General features: G+C 40.8%; 1 protein-coding gene across 1 annotated transcript in view; it reads left to right on the top strand.

The window, feature by feature from the left end:
• Positions 1–12,481, top strand: part of ASRGL1 (asparaginase and isoaspartyl peptidase 1) — a 71,785-nt gene extending 59,304 nt beyond the window's left edge. Inside the window, exon 6 of the mRNA XM_082249067.1 lies at positions 12,170–12,481. Coding sequence (XP_082105193.1) covers positions 12,170–12,384 — 215 coding nt within the window. The 3' untranslated portion in view covers positions 12,385–12,481. The remainder of the gene's footprint in view (positions 1–12,169) is intronic.
• The last annotated feature ends 4,329 nt before the right edge of the window (positions 12,482–16,810 follow it).

Here is a 16,810-nt window from a genome sequence, read left to right as displayed (position 1 = left end):
AAATTGCATTGCATTTTCAGAACATTACAACAGCTGCAGATTGAAAAGGAAAGGTCATTTTTAATAACATTTAATTACAATATGACTTGTGTCGCAATTGTATACGCTATATTTTTTTTTTCTTTATTTGCTAGTTTTTTTCCCCATGAAAATGGAAGTTACCCTTTAAGCCACAGGTGTTACCGACTTCTGTCAGTTGGGTCATGTGAGCTGGTAGACAATTTCAGCTTTTGGTGGTGGTGGTGATAATGTTGTCTTTCTACAGTGACGGAGAGTGGTCTTTATCACATGGGGGACAGCTTCTATCTTCACTTATCGAGTATTTGATTTATATGGACACTTATCAATTTTAGCGCAACATATCTTTTCTAGTTTTTGTACTGTGTATATCTCACTGAATAGTTGCTGATTATTAAATTGCTTTATTATAAATTACACTAGCGCAGTATTTTTTCCTTTTTCATTTTTGTTTTTTCACCGATATAACATTTACTGCTGCTTGTATTTCTCCTTTTGAGTGTGGTTTTTCAGTATGTGTATTTTCATTATAGAGCCACGAGAGTGGTGAATACAGATGGTGCATTTGAAACTTCTAATAACATTTGAAGGGGATTTGGGGGGTTTATTTATAAGGCTTAAAAATCTCACTGTAGCAGAGGTTTACCCAATGGGATATTGCCTTCTTAGAGACATACATAAAAAATGTAATGGTTCCACGTAGTCTTTGATGGGAAGTTAGCCCTCAGAAGGGGGAATCTGAGTTAGCAGAGTGGTTTAAATACTTTAATGAAGTGGGGGTAAGCTTTTTAAAATTTTTGGTTCAAAGGAAGAATGGTAAACTCTTTCGCCTTGATGAGGAAATTTGATCTATAAAAGTGAAATTGATTCCTTTGAAAGAATCTGAGGAATACAAAGAGAAATCCAAACATTAACAGAAGTTTTTAGAGAAAAAAGAAAATGAACAAAAAATCAAGAAAAAGAAAAAATATAATGGGGATATGGGAGATATTCAAACAGCTACAGTTTTTGAGTGGCAGAAGAAATTGGGTTTTAGAACAGCAAAATAATGTAGGTTTAGAGATGGATACGGCCACCCAGGGCCAGGCTCCCAAGAGGGAGGGGCTTAATGAGTCTTTGAGAAGTCATGCGAACCAGGGTGACAGTTCCCACCTTATTAGGAGGGTTTCATATCGGTTTCCAGGGAGGAGCCCACCAAACCCACGGAATTTGCCTAAACCACAGAGGAAAGGTAGACCTCATTCTCTTTTAAATCCCCTTATAAGAATCAATGGAGTAACTCTCTTATAATGGGCCTTATCGAGATAACTAGGGAAATGATTTTTTGTCTTATGGAGTGGATCAAGGGCGTCCCTCTACATCCTATTATGAAGGTAGAACCAGGGCTGCTGTTAGAAATCCTGAGGCCAGCCTACCTAGCAGGGGCCTGAATATGTCAAGACAATATTTTCACCAAAAATACACTAAAATCATAATTAGTGGACACAAACATAACAGAGATCCTGTGTGAATTAGCCCCCTTTAATTGTTTTTTACATGTTTAAAAAAATAAAATGATATATCTTTTTTAAAAATGTTTACAATTATCTCATTTTAAATCGAAGCCCGCAGCGCTGCGGGGGGGGGGGGGGGCTGGTGGCACAGTGACAGAGGGACACATAGGGAAGGGGGGATCAGAAGCAGGCAGAACAGGGAGGGGGATTGGTGTTGGAGAAGCAAATACAGGAACGTTGACCTGTGTCTATGTCTCTTCCCGCAGCAGCTGAAAGCTGGCAGGAGAGGGAGAAACTGGCTTTCAGCTGCTGCCAACAGCCACACAGGGCTTCCTTCCTTAATTGCCCCTCCGCCTGACCACACCGATTCCCTGTGCTGTTGGGGCTCCCCTGTGTGCCCGGGCCCCCTACAGGAGGACTGGTGGTCCCCCCCTATCAGCGGGCCTGGGTAGAACTAATTATGGATCTAACTATCAATATAATATAAGTACACATAATACATTTTTACTGTTGCAAGATAGGGAAGCTCCATCTAGTTACTATATGCCTAATTTAAAATTGGCAAGATGGTGGGACACAAAACTGCCATGGAGGGAGATGTCAATTTAATACCTATAATGGTTTTAGGGAGGTTTCATTTAGTCATTACAGACCTAATGGAAATTGGCAGGATGGTAGGACATTAAATGGCTATGGAGAGATTTGTCAATATAATAGTGAGCGTATTAACACTCAATATAGAAATGATGATGGTCAGTAAAATGGACCCAATCAAAGACATCAGATATAGGGTTTTCCCAAACCCAGTCAGGGCATCAAGAGACCTGTAGAACAAAGACAGGGACTAGAGGGGGGGGGGGAGGGTTAGGGGGTAGGAGGATCCATTCAAAAAAGAAAGAGAGTTTAAGTGGAGCAGGGATATATAATCTTAGTAATAACATTTTGACCAATGCTGAAAAGAACATTCTGGGTAAAGGTCTGAAGTTTGCTCCTCCTAGGAGGCTGAGCAAATTTCAGACTTATATGGATGTACATAAGTATGTGTGCAAATGTAACATAAAACGATATTTGATCTCTAAACCCATCAAGGAAAATAGAGTTGCTACTTCCGAATTTCAATATTCTATTCTTTCGAACGCTACCTTGTTTAATCCTCCAGAAACATTAGCCACGTCTTTAAAAGTATTTCGGGATGTGGTCTTAAGAGATTTTACCATATCGGGGTTAAGAAAGTTAAAATGCAGAAAAAACTTGAAATAGGTCTGGACTCCCTTTGTAATAATAGGGAAATGGTCACTCGTCCGGCTTATAAGAGGGGGGACTGTAGTCCTTGATAGAAGTGACTACTTATTAGAGATGCATCGGATCCGGGGAGATTGTGAAACATATACCCTTTTGACTGAAGATCCTATTAGGAATTCTAAAAGGGAACTGGAAGCTATTGTTAACAAGGGCTTCAAAGAAGGCATCTTGAACAAAACAGAGAAACTTCATTGCCCAGTGCACCTCGGACCCCAATAATATATTACCTGCCTAAAGTTCATAAAAACCAGACATTCCCCCCTGGCCGTCCCATAGTCAGCGGTATAGATTCTGTTACATCTTGTGTGGGCATATATATAGACAAATACCCTCAACCCTTAGTGCAGAGAATGCCTTCGTAAGATACTAGGCATGTCATCAACCTATTCTCTAGTCCGAAACCGAAAGAAGGCCTATGGTTAATTATGGCTGATGTTACTTCATTGTACACAATCATTTCACATCATCCTAGCCTGGCACCAGGAAAACTCTATCTAGAGAGGGATTCAGGTTTACCTAGAAAACAGTTGGATTTTTCTATAGATTTATTGGAGTTTGCTGCAACACATAATTACTTTTGGTTTAAGGATCAATTTTACCACCAGGATAGAGGAGTAGCCATGTGGGCTAAATATGCTCCTAGTTTGGCGAATCTGTTCATGGCCAGGAGGATGTCATCTATGCCAAGAGAAGACCGCAGGTGGTTTTATGGGCTAGGTTTATTGACAATGTCCTCCTTCTATGGGGTGGCAGCGGTATAGATTTGCATATCTTTATGGAATTTTTGAACAGTAATAATAGGGGGATACAATTTAATTATGAGGCTAGCTTAGAAGAATTTAGCTTTTTTGGATCTTAAGATTTCAGTCAAAGATAATAAATTTGTTACTTCAACTTTCTTTAAATCTTGTGATTGAAATTCATAAATCCCTTGGGGAAGTTGCCATCACAAATCTTGGCTAAAATCGATTCCTAAAAGCCAATACATGCGTCTGGCATGTAATTGTACAGAGGTAGAGGAATTTAACAAACAGGCTGTTGTTTTGACAAATAGATTTAAAGACAAGGGATATGGCCTAGGACCTCTTCAGAATACTAGGTGTTAGCTCTTGATAGAAATGAATTATTAAAGGATAGACCTAAAGAAATTATGGATAACATGGATATTTCCTTTCTTCCATTTATTACAAAATATTCAGTTCAACTAGGGCTGGGCGATAAATCGATTTAATCGATTTATCGATTTTTTAGTTAGAAACGTTTTTTTTTTTTGTAAACTCGAGTTTTTTGGTACAATACTTTTTTCTCCCTTGCAGCCGAACTCCCCACCGCCGCGCCCGGATGTGACGTCAGCTGCGGGGCGGGCGGTGCGTCTGTACAGGCCGGGGCTGCGGCGCGCTGTGATAGGTACAGTCTCCCCGGCCTGGATGTGACGTCAGCTGCCGGGAGAGGATGCGGGCGGTGCGTCTGTACAGGCGCACCGCCCGCTTCCTCTCTCGGCAGCTGACGTCACATCCAGGCCGGGGAGACTGTACCTATCACAGCGCGCCGCAGCCCCGGCCTGTACAGACTCACCGCCCGCCCCGCAGCTGACGTCACATCCGGGCTCGGCGGTGGGGAGTTCGGTGGCTGCACCAAAACGAGGACAAGCCAATACGCGCCCAATAGATGGTTCCCTTTATCCTGTACACCCTTGTTACCTGGTATGGTCTCCACCGCTTCATACTGATCTGGTTCTGAAACACTTTTGTTTGGTTCCTATGTTGTTTATTATGCAGGTTTGGTGAACCACTTACAAGAACTACTCTCTATCTTCACCATGCCCCCCCCCCCCCATCTAATGTCCTCTTATCCCAGATAGTATTTTCTATGGATGCATGGCTCCCTGGGCTCAAGCCACTTTTTTCAGTTACATCATTTTGTCAATCCCACGTCTCGTAAGCTTCTCTCTTTTGGGGAAAAGCCTTACAAGTGAGGTTAAATAAACATATTAGCAATATTAGAAAAGGCTTTAATAACCATTCGGTATCAAAACATTACGCAGCTGTGCCTAATAAGGATCTTACGCATATTTTGTTCTTGGGCAAGATAAATACTGGTCACACTGGAGGGGTAGCTCTTGAAAATCTCTAATTTAGAAATGGCCTGGATATATAGGATCAAATCGTATGTTCCATATGGTTTAAATGTAGACGTGGATGGATGTAAATGCGTTTATGAACAATTCATAAGTTTTTGTTGACATTTGTACTTGGCCTTGTGAGATATGTACACTCGTTTACTGTGAGCCCTGATTTGAGTCTCGTTCTGCCTTTGGGGGAGGGATGATATGTTATGAATCCTTGTAAAAGATAGAATTTTTCATATTTTTTAATATTTTTATAAAAAAAAATTTGGAAATGATGAATTATATAATTTTTAATTTTATTAGCCTGCCGAGACTCAGATCAAAGCCTGGTTTTGTTTCAATGGTATATATCCCGGTGACTCACTACGCCGTTCATACCCCGGAAGACGAAACGCATAGGGTAAACAATGTGCTGACGTCACTGCGTGTGTAATCCCGAAAGGACGGGTGTTTGTATTGCTGGCCGGCTTGATTTTAATCCGTACCTCATTTTTTACTTTTTGATAAATTGTTTGAACGTTTCACACTATGTGGAGCCTTTTTTATATTTTTGGTTGTACTGTAATGGTACTGCTGGGCTATCGATGTATCCGCATGTGGAATTATAAGAGGATCCCTGACCTTTTTAAAGGCCCTGGCTGGGTATTACCTCCATCAGTGGGGTCATGTGAGCTGGTAAGATACCATTTCAGCTTTTGGTGGTGGTGGTGATAATCTTGTCTTTCTACGGTGACGGAGAGTGGTCTTTATCACATGGGGGATAGCTTCTATGTTCACTTATGGAGCATTTGATTTATATGGACACTTATCAATTTTAGCACAGCTTATCTTTTCTAGTTTTTGTATTTTGTATATCTAACTAAATAGTTGCTGCCTAAAATTTTATTTTATTATAAATTACACTAGCGTGGTATTTTTTTTTTTTTTTTTACCTATATACATCTACCTACAGACATGAGATAATGTTACCTGGTTATAGAACGATTGAGCACAATTATCGATGGGTGTTCTGCAGCTTTAAGCCTAGTACACATTGGCCGAATGTCGGGCGGCATCAGCCGGTTCAGTAGAAACCGGCAACATTCAGCCCAAGTGTACTGGAATGTTTGTCAAAGGGGCATGACCGAAAAAGGTCTTCTGATCAGCGCTCTCAGCCCTGGCTGGAAAGTTCTGGCAGGGGGCTATCCCCCAGTCCGAACACAGCATAACAGCAGAGGAGATTGCTGTACTAACGTCAGATAGTTAGTACCGCAGCTCCTCCCGAGCATTTTTTTCGTTCAGCCCACTGGGTTGAACAAAAACAAAACTACTAGTGTGTCCAAGGCTTTTGCTGACATTCCATATCACACTGATCAAAAGCTAATCACCTAATTTGAATTTCATGACTATTTGCTGTTTTTCCGAGATAAGGCATCTGCTATGCATGTACTGCATAGTGCATGACCATTGACATTTGACTGGTACATGCCTAGATGCTATGTACCCCATGTGTATGGATACCTTGATGTTTTTATCTAAAAATATCGGGTATCTGCAAATCTAGTCACATCCTTAGATGACAAAGCAATCATTTTATCCTGAAAAAAGCATCTTGAATCTGCACTTCTGTCTGGTAAATGTCCTATGTTTATAACAGAGTTTGATAGATCTGTAAAATAAAGCAGAAATGTTTTAATAACTTTTTGTGTTTATTATTTCTATGGCCTAAAAAAAAATGTCCACCCCCACACTAAAAGTGATACATTACAATACACTCCTTCCTTACCATTTAATTCTTCTGTGTCCACCTTGTGCACCTAATCTTTACTTGAAGGGCATTACCATGTGCTCTTCTTTTATTCTGTCTGTTTCCACCTTCAGCCAGGATTATTCATAAAACACATTTTTAACATCATATGATGCATGCCCTGTCAAGGAAGTGCACAATGTGTATGCTTTTGCTGGCAAATTCCAGACAGGACTTGCTCTGTAACATAGTAGTTGCTGTCAAAAACAGAAATTCTGAACAGGTTCAAAAACGTAATTCATAAAAAAAAATGTAAGAACAGTGATCTGCCACTTATATGTGTGAGCGTTGATCTGCATATAACATCAGTTTTAGCAACTCTACCATTAAAAAAAAGCTTTCTTAAATAACCACTTATTTACCCTTAGTTAACTTGAATCAGTCCTAAAGAACTCCTCCTTCCCCATCTACCCTTAGCTTTTTTTGGGGGGGGGGGGGCAGTGTGAAAGATAAAAGGGGATAGGAGAAAAACAAATTTAGAGTTTGATATTATAACCTGATGGGGCTATGAAGGTGGACTGGAGTACTAAATGCTAAAAGGCCAGACGTGGTCACCATAGCAGTAAGCAACAGTATCTGCTGTACAAGAATAAAACCAGACAAAGTGTAATAGAGAATAGCTAAAAAGAATCAAAATTAATGTGTTTCAGTCAAGGCAATGGTAAGTATGAAAATGAAGACACAGGACAGACCCAAGCTCCCTTACACCTCCAGGTGAATAAACAAAGTGGGGGTGAGGTACAGCCACTAAAAAGGGAGTCTATTTGCCAGCCGAAAATTCTGAGTGATCATAAAGGAGCCTTCCCTTGTGTTATTTGAGACTGTCTGCCCTATCTGTGCTCTACTGAGGGATCGATAGGTGGAGGGGGTCAAGGAATTGCTAAAAAAAAGTGGGTTATAGAAGATTCATTCAAGGGCAAATTAAGGTTTCTGAATGTTGGGCCAGGCTCAAGCCACACTCACCCTCCAGTAGTAAAGGGAAATAGTACTTTCTTGTCCCAGCGTTGTTAGGAGAGAGTATAAAACTATGATGGGGACCATGCCATGAGGTGCATTGATGTAAACCCCATAAGCCATAAAAGTAGCTAGAGGTAATTTACCAGGAGACAATCTAGGACCTCCAGTCGTTGTGCATTCAACCAATCATATCAACCAATGTGTTACGTGGTGTAGACTTGAACATGGTAAAAGCTCAGACATTTCACCAAAGTGAGCCTAACACCCAGGCGTTTAGCCACGATAAAGCTCCACCACCATTGGGCCTTTACTGTATTCATTCCTATACACAGCACCGGTGTCTAAGTCATTGTACAATGGGGAGCATGTCCACTGGCAATCAAACAAGCCCAAGATCACCCTGAAATATCAGGAAATTGTCATACACACTGAGGGTGCACAAGGCTATAAAACTTAAAACAATAAACCATAGTGAAAACATTTTTACAGTGTGAATAGAAACCTGAAAGAGAAAATATTGCCCTGATCATAGGCCACAATAATGGGAGCAATTGTAATACCTATGCTGTGAATTTTTATCCCAGAATTACAGACAATGTATAGTGTTAATCCAAGAGGCTAACAGTAAAATAAGGCTAAACAGTGGTGGACAATACATTGGTTTGTTCGAAAAGGCAACCAACTCTGGAAGCAGAAATGTTGTAACTTCTTCACTCATAATACTATTCATTAAAGTAGAAATGCATCCAAAACCTAATTAACTTTAAACCTACAGTACTTGCAGCCACATTCTAAAACAAATCTATCTAGCCCTGTAAAGAAGTGATCGCTCTGGTCCAGTCCCACGCTGAGCTGTCAGAGGCAGCTTCTGTGTGTAGGCGTGTGCAGGAGAGGCAGCCGACAATGGAAGCCATTGTCGGTTCTCTCCTGCACAGAACATCCACCGCTGGAGACCGGACCGGATCGCCTTCAGAAAAGGTATGTACAGCGATTTCTTACAGGGTTAGATAGATGCCTTTTATTATGTGGCTGCTAGTAGATTTAGAGCTAGTTAGGTTTTGAGTGAACTTCTACTTTAACCAGGGCAGGAAAAGTTCAAAGAACAGAGTGAGATCATAGAAATTAAGCTGTATAGTGAGGGGTGGCAGGATCATGGTGCTGAACATTCCCAAATCAGGTAGTGGCAGCTAAATATTAGCCACAGATACCCACAATACAAAAGTGAAAACCTAATCCTACCAAAGCCTTGCTGATCTTAAAGTCCATTGCAATTTAATGAACATGGTCAATATGGGCCCCAAACCATGTAATCCAATGGAGGGAGTTGGTCGCAGCTCAAGAATTTAAGACAACCTGCAAGGAGATTGAAAGTAAATAAAAAAAGTTTGCTGTGTCGGCATTCTTAGGTCAGGCTATAGGCCTGATCATTGGGTAATGGAGATTTTGGCTGAGGCTGATGTGACCAGCCAGTGTTCTCTTAGTGGATGTTCTGTTGCCCACTATAGATCCTCTGGGAGAGCCACGACTACCTTAAGAAGCCTGGCTCTGCTCAGCTTTCATGAGGCCCAGGGACACAAATAGATTCTTTGCTTCCTCTCGATCAGAAAGAGAGTGCAGTGTCCCTTTTTAAGTGTAAGGAGCAGGTTGAAAGGGAATCCCCATTGGTATCAGACCTGGTGATCCTTGAGGATAGTAATGTAGGATTTGAGAGCACTGATTTTGAATAGTAGAGGGTGCCAAGTCAGCAAGTCATTGCCTTGAAAAGTTAAAGTGGTGCTAAAGCCTAAGCTTTTTTTTTTAACCTTAATGCATTTGGTTTGGTGCATGTTATGTTTTCTTACTGGTGGAACTATACTCTGGAACTGTACAGGAAGGCAGCAAGTATCCTTGTAAGCATCCAAGTGCCTCCAGGTACAGCAAGATGCAAATGAGGCGATGGGTGGTTTTAACGGATGACAAGCTAACTGGCAGCACAGAGCGTGTTCAGTGTGCTTCCATCTTCCGGCTCCATGTGCAACTTGACTATTATTTTTCTCTATTTAAATTTTTTCACTATTACTTTTTAAATGTTTCATTTTTATATTAAAAAATTGTGCAAAATTGGTCCATTAGGGGGTATACAGGTATGCGTACTGAACTAGTTAAAGTATGCAGGTAAATTATGTAACTAGCACAAAGCATGACAGCTTACGTTCAACCTTTTTTACATATAAAGTGTACACAGAAGAGAATATAAAAATATAATTTTATTCATACTGTATATAGGATACACATTTGTTAAGATACATTATCATAAATACTTAGTATAGATTGTCAATCCATATTGATACATAATCACCCCAGCTCCGAACAGTTGATTTGTTGTCAAATATATACATCTAAATACAGTATATTATATTTATATGCAATGTATACTGTATTTGTTTCAAAGTAAATGTTTATTAAAGTGTCCAGTCCATACAGAATTGATTTCAGTTTATTAATATATATCATTATTGTCACGACACTGGTCATCAGTACAAATGGTGTGTGGTGAATCTACCTAATGGGACAGCAAAAAATTGGGGTTAATGCGGCCAATAGCTGAAGCTGTCACCAGTACATATTACTTTGTCCTGCATGGGCAAGGCACAGGTGCACTTTAAAGCGGTTGTAAACCTAAAAAAAAAAAAACCCTGCAAGACAAAGGCATAATGAGCTAGTATGCGTCGCATACTAGCTCATTATGAATTACTTAAAAATCAAAAAACGTGCTGCGCCAGAAGTGCACAAAAATAATAAGTGATTAATGAATCAACAAGTGTTATCAACAAAATATAGTGTCCATCATATGTGCTCTGATGAAACATAAATGTTCATATAAAGTGCTCCAAAGTAATGATTAGTATATCCAGGTGATGACAGGACAGCCTCAATCCCTTTTGAATCAAGCAGGAACCACCAGTGTGTGAACTCCCTCCACCAGTAAGATTGGCCTCTCACCTTGATACCAGACCCAAACGGGCCAGCATGAGCATATCAGGGGATAAACAGACTATCACAGGTAACCTCTCCAGCCTTCACCTCCGGGGGTCGCCAGGACATAAAATAAAGATAAAGCAAAGATCTAGTGCTCTCTGAATGTAAATAATGAGCTTTTATTGAGCATAAAGGGGTGACTCACATTTGTTGGGCACTCAGCCGTGCCTGCTGTTATGGCATTCAGTGTTAGAGAGTGGCACCCGAGCGATCGGCGTCAGGCACGCAGGCTCCGCCTCCCTCCCTCTAGGGAGGCGGAGCCTGCGTGCCTGACGCCGATCGCTCGGGTGCCACTCTCTAACACTGAATGCCATAACAGCAGGCACGGCTGAGTGCCCAACAAATGTGAGTCACCCCTTTATGCTCAATAAAAGCTCATTATTTACATTCAGAGAGCACTAGATCTTTGCTTTATCTTTATTTTATGTCCTGGCGACCCCCGGAGGTGAAGGCTGGAGAGGTTACCTGTGATAGTCTGTTTATCCCCTGATATGCTCATGCTGGCCCGTTTGGGTCTGGTATCAAGGTGAGAGGCCAATCTTACTGGTGGAGGGAGTTCACACACTGGTGGTTCCTGCTTGATTCAAAAGGGATTGAGGCTGTCCTGTCATCACCTGGATATACTAATCATTACTTTGGAGCACTTTATATGAACATTTATGTTTCATCAGAGCACATATGATGGACACTATATTTTGTTGATAACACTTGTTGATTCATTAATCACTTATTATTTTTGTGCACTTCTGGCGCAGCACGTTTTTTGATTTTTATGTTTTTGTTGTGAGGTGTGGACACAATTTGTGTATGCAGCCGGATTTATATATTGATTTATTCTAGCACATTTATACACATTTGAATTTCACTTAGTCTTGCGCTGATAGTTTTTTCACTATATTCATTATGAATTACTTACCTTAGAATGAAGCCCCGACACGGACCCCCGGACACCGCTGTGGAAGCTGACATGATCCCTTGGCGTCTCTTCCGGGTTTGGCGGCTCTGGCGCTGTGATTGGCTTGAGCCGCGATGACGTCACTCCCGCGCATGCGCACGGGAGTAATTTTCCGGCAAGCTCCCGGCAAGGAAAGCTGAAGGTCCGCCGGACCTTCAGAGCGCATGCGCCGTTCGCGTGAGCGGCTGCATGCAGTGCAAATATCTCCTAAACCGGCACGGTTATTATAGGCTTACCTGTAGTTAAAAGTGGAAAAAAGCGGTATACTACCGCTTTAAGGGGCTGCCAGGGTGCATGCATGGAGCCCACATGACTTTAGGAGGAAGCGTGCCATAAAACCTTACTATCAGATCAAGTCCTGGTAAATGAACAAAGAGCAGCCACATACACACACAGAAAAACATTTTGTTGACTATAAAATTAACAATGGTACCATGTACACTTAAATTATGAAAAATATCTATATAAGGTAACAATTAAAATGGTTGTAATTTATCTTTTTTTTTTTACAGGTATGTCTTTGGAGGAGGCTTCAGATGCAGGTCTGAATTACATGAAAACTCGAGTAGATGGCACTGGTGGAGTTATAGTTGTGAACAGTGCTGGTGAATGGACAGCAAAATTCTCTACTAACCAAATGTCATGGGCTGCTGTTATAGATGATAATCTACAATGTGGTATTTATCCTGGAGAAATCAATAGTATCCCTGTTTCTGAAACTCTTTAAAAATGCATTTATTGCAAATTATTCCAATGTAATTTCAAAATGTGACAGATAATATATGAATGTATGTATGTATGTATGAGGCATTGCAATAGCAAACATACAGTATCTCACAAAAGTGAGTACACCCCTCACATTTTTGTAAATATTTTATTATATCTTTTCATGTGACAACACTGAAGAAATGACACTTTGCTACAAAGTAGTGAGTGTACAGCTTGTATAACAGTGTAAATTTGCTGTCTCCTCAAAATAACTCACACACAGCCATTAATTTTTAAAACCGCTGGCAACAAAATTGAGTACACCCCTAATTGATAATGTCCAATTGGGCCCAATTAGCCATTTTTGCTCCCCGGTCTCATGTGACATGTTAGTGTTACAAGGTCTCAGGTATGAATGGGGAGCACGTATGTTAAATTTGGTGTTATCACTCTCACTCTCTCATATGGTCACTGGAAGTTCAGCATGGCACCTCATGGCAAAGAACTCTCTGAGGATTTTAAAAAAAAAGAATAGTTGCTCTACATAAAGATGGCATAGGCTTTAAGAAGATTGCCAAGACCCTAAAACTGAGCTGCAGCACGGTGGCCAAGACCATACAGCGGTTTAACAGGACAGGTTCCACTCGGAACAGGCCTCGCCATGGTCGACCAAAGAAGTTGAGTGCACGTGCTCAGCATCATCCAGAGGTTGTCTTTGGAAAATAGACGTATGAGTGCTGCAAGCATTGCTGCAGAGGTTGAAGGGCTGGGGGGGTCAGTCTGTCAGTGCTAAGACCATACATCTCACACTGCATCAATTGGTCTGCATGGCTGTCAAACAGTTTGCTGAAGACAAGCAGACTAAGGACATAGATTACTGGAACCATATCCTGTGGTCTGTGGGGCATCCTCAAATGGAAGTTGGAGGAAGGCAAGGTCTCTAACATCAACCAGCTCCATGATGTCGTCATGGAGGAGTGGAAGAGGACTCCGGTGGCAACCTGTAAAGCTCTGGTGAACTCCATGCCCAAGAGGGTTAAGGCAGTGTGGAAAATAAGGGTGGCCACACAAAATATTGACACTTTGGGCCCAATTTGGACATTTTGACTTAGGGGTGTACTCACTTTTGTTGCCAGCAGTTTAAACATTAATGGCTGTGTGTTGAGCTATTTTAAGGGGACAGCAAATTTACACTGTTGTACAAGCTGTACACTCCCTAATTTACATTGTAGCAAAGTGTCATTTCTTCAGTGTTGTCACATGAAAAGATATAATAAAATATTTACAAAAATGTGAGGGGTGTACTCACTCTTGTAAGATACTGTATATTTATTTGACATACAGCCTAATTCAAAAACATCAGGACGCTGTGTAAATTCTACATGAAAACAGAATGCAATGATTTGAAAATCTCACAAACCTGTATTTTATTCACAATAGAAAATAGAAAACATATCAAATGTTCAAACTGAGAAAATGTACAATTTTAAGAAAAAATAGTAATGGTAATTTTGAAATTGAAGTCAGCAACAAGTCTCAAAAAAAGTTGGGGCAATAAAAGGCTGGCAGAGTTATGCTGGCCATACGCTATAAAAAGAAATCATCCAAAATTCAGTCATTTGGACAGTTTTTTTTAATTTTTCGGCCAGTTAATGGCTCAAATCAGTAATCGGTTGTGAATTTTTTGAGCCAAAAAAATGAAGGGCAAATTTTATAGGTTAAAGCCGAGTTCCAGCCACCTCAAAAGTGTAGCTGCTGACTTTTAAAAACAGCCACTTATCTGTCTCACGGTCCAGTGGTGCACACACCCCAGCCATCTTCATCCCCTGTCCTCCCTCGGTGGCGCCGCCATCTTCACTATGGGCACCCAGCTGTGACAGCTTGCGGCTTCACAGCCGGGTGCCCACTGAGGATGTGCAAGCTGCGTTACCCATCGTGAATGGTGGATGCAGTCTTCTGGGACCTGTCAGTGTCCATTTCAAAAGTACCTTCTTTTTTTCCTAAAATGGTACATTACCTCAGTTTAAGCATTTGATGTTTTATTTTTTTTTTTTTCTTCTATTGTGAATAAAATACGGGTTTGAGATTTGCAAATCATTGCATTCTGTTTTCATGTAGATTTTACACATCGTCCCAAGTTTATTGGAATTGGGCTTGTATATGATTTGATAAATGTGAAAACAGATCTAGAGAAAATGCCTATTTTTATAAATATGCTCAGATTTCAATGTTCTGCAAATATTGAGTCAACAAATTTTTATTCACACACTGATCAGATTTCAGCTGCTATTTTCTTAGGACAGGTAAGAAATTTACACGTTAGTTTATGTGCTTCCACATTACTTTCCGTCCAGCATTTAGAAGCCAGTTCTTTCTCCTGTGTGAGTTTATAAGTGTACAGAAAGAGCCAGCATAAACTGCACTAGATAATGAAGTGGCAATAAATGTAATCTGTTACGTTACCAAATATACTACCTCTCTGCACTTGAATGATCACAAATTAAAATGTTTAAAGATCTGTGTACTGCCTTTTCTTTGCACTGTGACAATATTTTAATAAACTCTTCTCATAGTGATAATCCCTGTTTGAGGTTGGGTTCACACTGATGCGAATTGGATGCGGATTTCCCCGCATCCAATTCGCATGACAGGAGAAGGCAACCGGCTCTCAATGAAGCCAGTTTACACAGGTCCGGGGCGGCCATGGAGCACACTGGAAAATGGTCCTGTGCTTCTTTAGCTCAGGTTCAGGAGCGAATACAGGCAAAAATTTGGACCTGATTGGCACCTGAAACGGTGTGCAGATAAGCACCGCACCCCAGGCACGAACCCGGCCTTAAAGATGTTGTAAACCCTCTCTTATAACTTGTACCTATAGGTAAGCCTATAATAAGGCTTACCTATAGGTAATGTAAATATCTCCTAAACTTGCACCGTTTGGGAGATATTTACTTTTAATGCAGCCAATGATGACGTCATCGGCGAATGCGCTCAGAAGTAACGGCCACCCGTGCCATTCCTTCAGAGCCCTGTGCCGTGAACGGCGGCTCCCGCGCGCATGCCAATCAGATGGCCGGAGAAAGCGAACCAGGAAGCAGGACAGCCGAACATGTTGGCCATGTCTCTACTGAGCGGGTGGCACTTCGGGGGCTTCGTTTGAAGGTAAGTATTTCATAATGAGCTAGTATGCGATGCATACTAGCTCATTATGCCTTTGTCCTACAGAGGTTTTATTTTTTTTTGTTTTACAACCTCTTTAAGGATTATGCCTTCTTCAAACTTTTACTTTGAAGTGCTGGCCTGATGCTGACCACAGCTAAACAGGTTTTAGTCAGAAGAGATGAGAACGAGTTATATGCATATGCATGATGTTCCTCTTTGCTACGTGGTAACCTAATGGAATGGCAGAGGAGTCAAGGGAAGAGGAGTATGTGCAGCAGAGGAGGGCTACAGTTTAATTAGTCTATTTATTTGCACTGCATAGGGAAAGTACAGGGTTAACTTTAAAGGGTCATGCAGTGAAATGCACATACAGCAGAAAAATGCTAATTTAAATATACGTTTGCTTTATCCTTTGTACAATTTTAAATGTAGCATATATTTTTTTTTTAAAGTGATTGTTTATTAAACTGTCAGTCCAGCCAGAATTGGTTCCAGTTTTTGGATAGGTAAGCCGCTAGATAATGGTTTATATCTCTTGGGGACTGTATTTCCCATCAAGGAGAATATTCAAGGAGGTGCTGAAACAAGCAAAAGAAGGAAGAAACAAAGATTTGCAAGTGGACAAAGAAAAAAAGGAGTTATTTCAGGGGGATCTTGCTTTTTGATAATTTAAAACAAATAAGAAACTCAGCTCATTGTACCCCCCCCCCCCCCCCCGTTACTAAAACATTGGCCCCAGGTTTTGCTTTTACTAATACGATAACAAATTAAGTGACTGGGAAAATATTTCAAACTATGGAAGTGAATATGTTTATGTACTTTTCAAATATATATTTAATAATTATTTTATTAATCACTTGACCTCCGGAAGATTTAACACCCTTCATGACCAGGCCATTTTTTGTGATAGGGCACTGCGTTACTTTAACTGACAATTGCGTGGTCATGCGACACTGTATTCCAATAAAATGTGTCCTTTTACTCTTACGTCCTCTGACAGACGCAGCCACTTCATAGTTTCCTCACAAATGGGTAATGCGCCACCTACAGCAGTAGACTAGGCAGTGAAACTATTTAGAAAAACTTTTCACTAGACACACCCTTAGGGGCTGTCCCCTTAGATATTACCCGCAGACACATCCAGCTTTCTAATCAGTTTCTTGCTGCCTAGTGTTAGGAGTGGACCTAGGTTTCCCTGCTGGGACTCCGGTCTCAGTTTTTCATTTTCTTTGAGAAATGTTTCTGTTTTTCCTTACTCACTATCACTAGCTATTGTCAGAGGG

Source organism: Pelophylax lessonae (assembly GCF_965119305.1).
Source record: "Pelophylax lessonae genome assembly, chromosome: 3".
In the NCBI taxonomy this organism is placed as follows: domain Eukaryota; kingdom Metazoa; phylum Chordata; class Amphibia; order Anura; family Ranidae; genus Pelophylax; species Pelophylax lessonae.
Note: the sequence above shows the minus strand (reverse complement) of the source record. Positions and strands in the feature narration are given on the sequence as shown.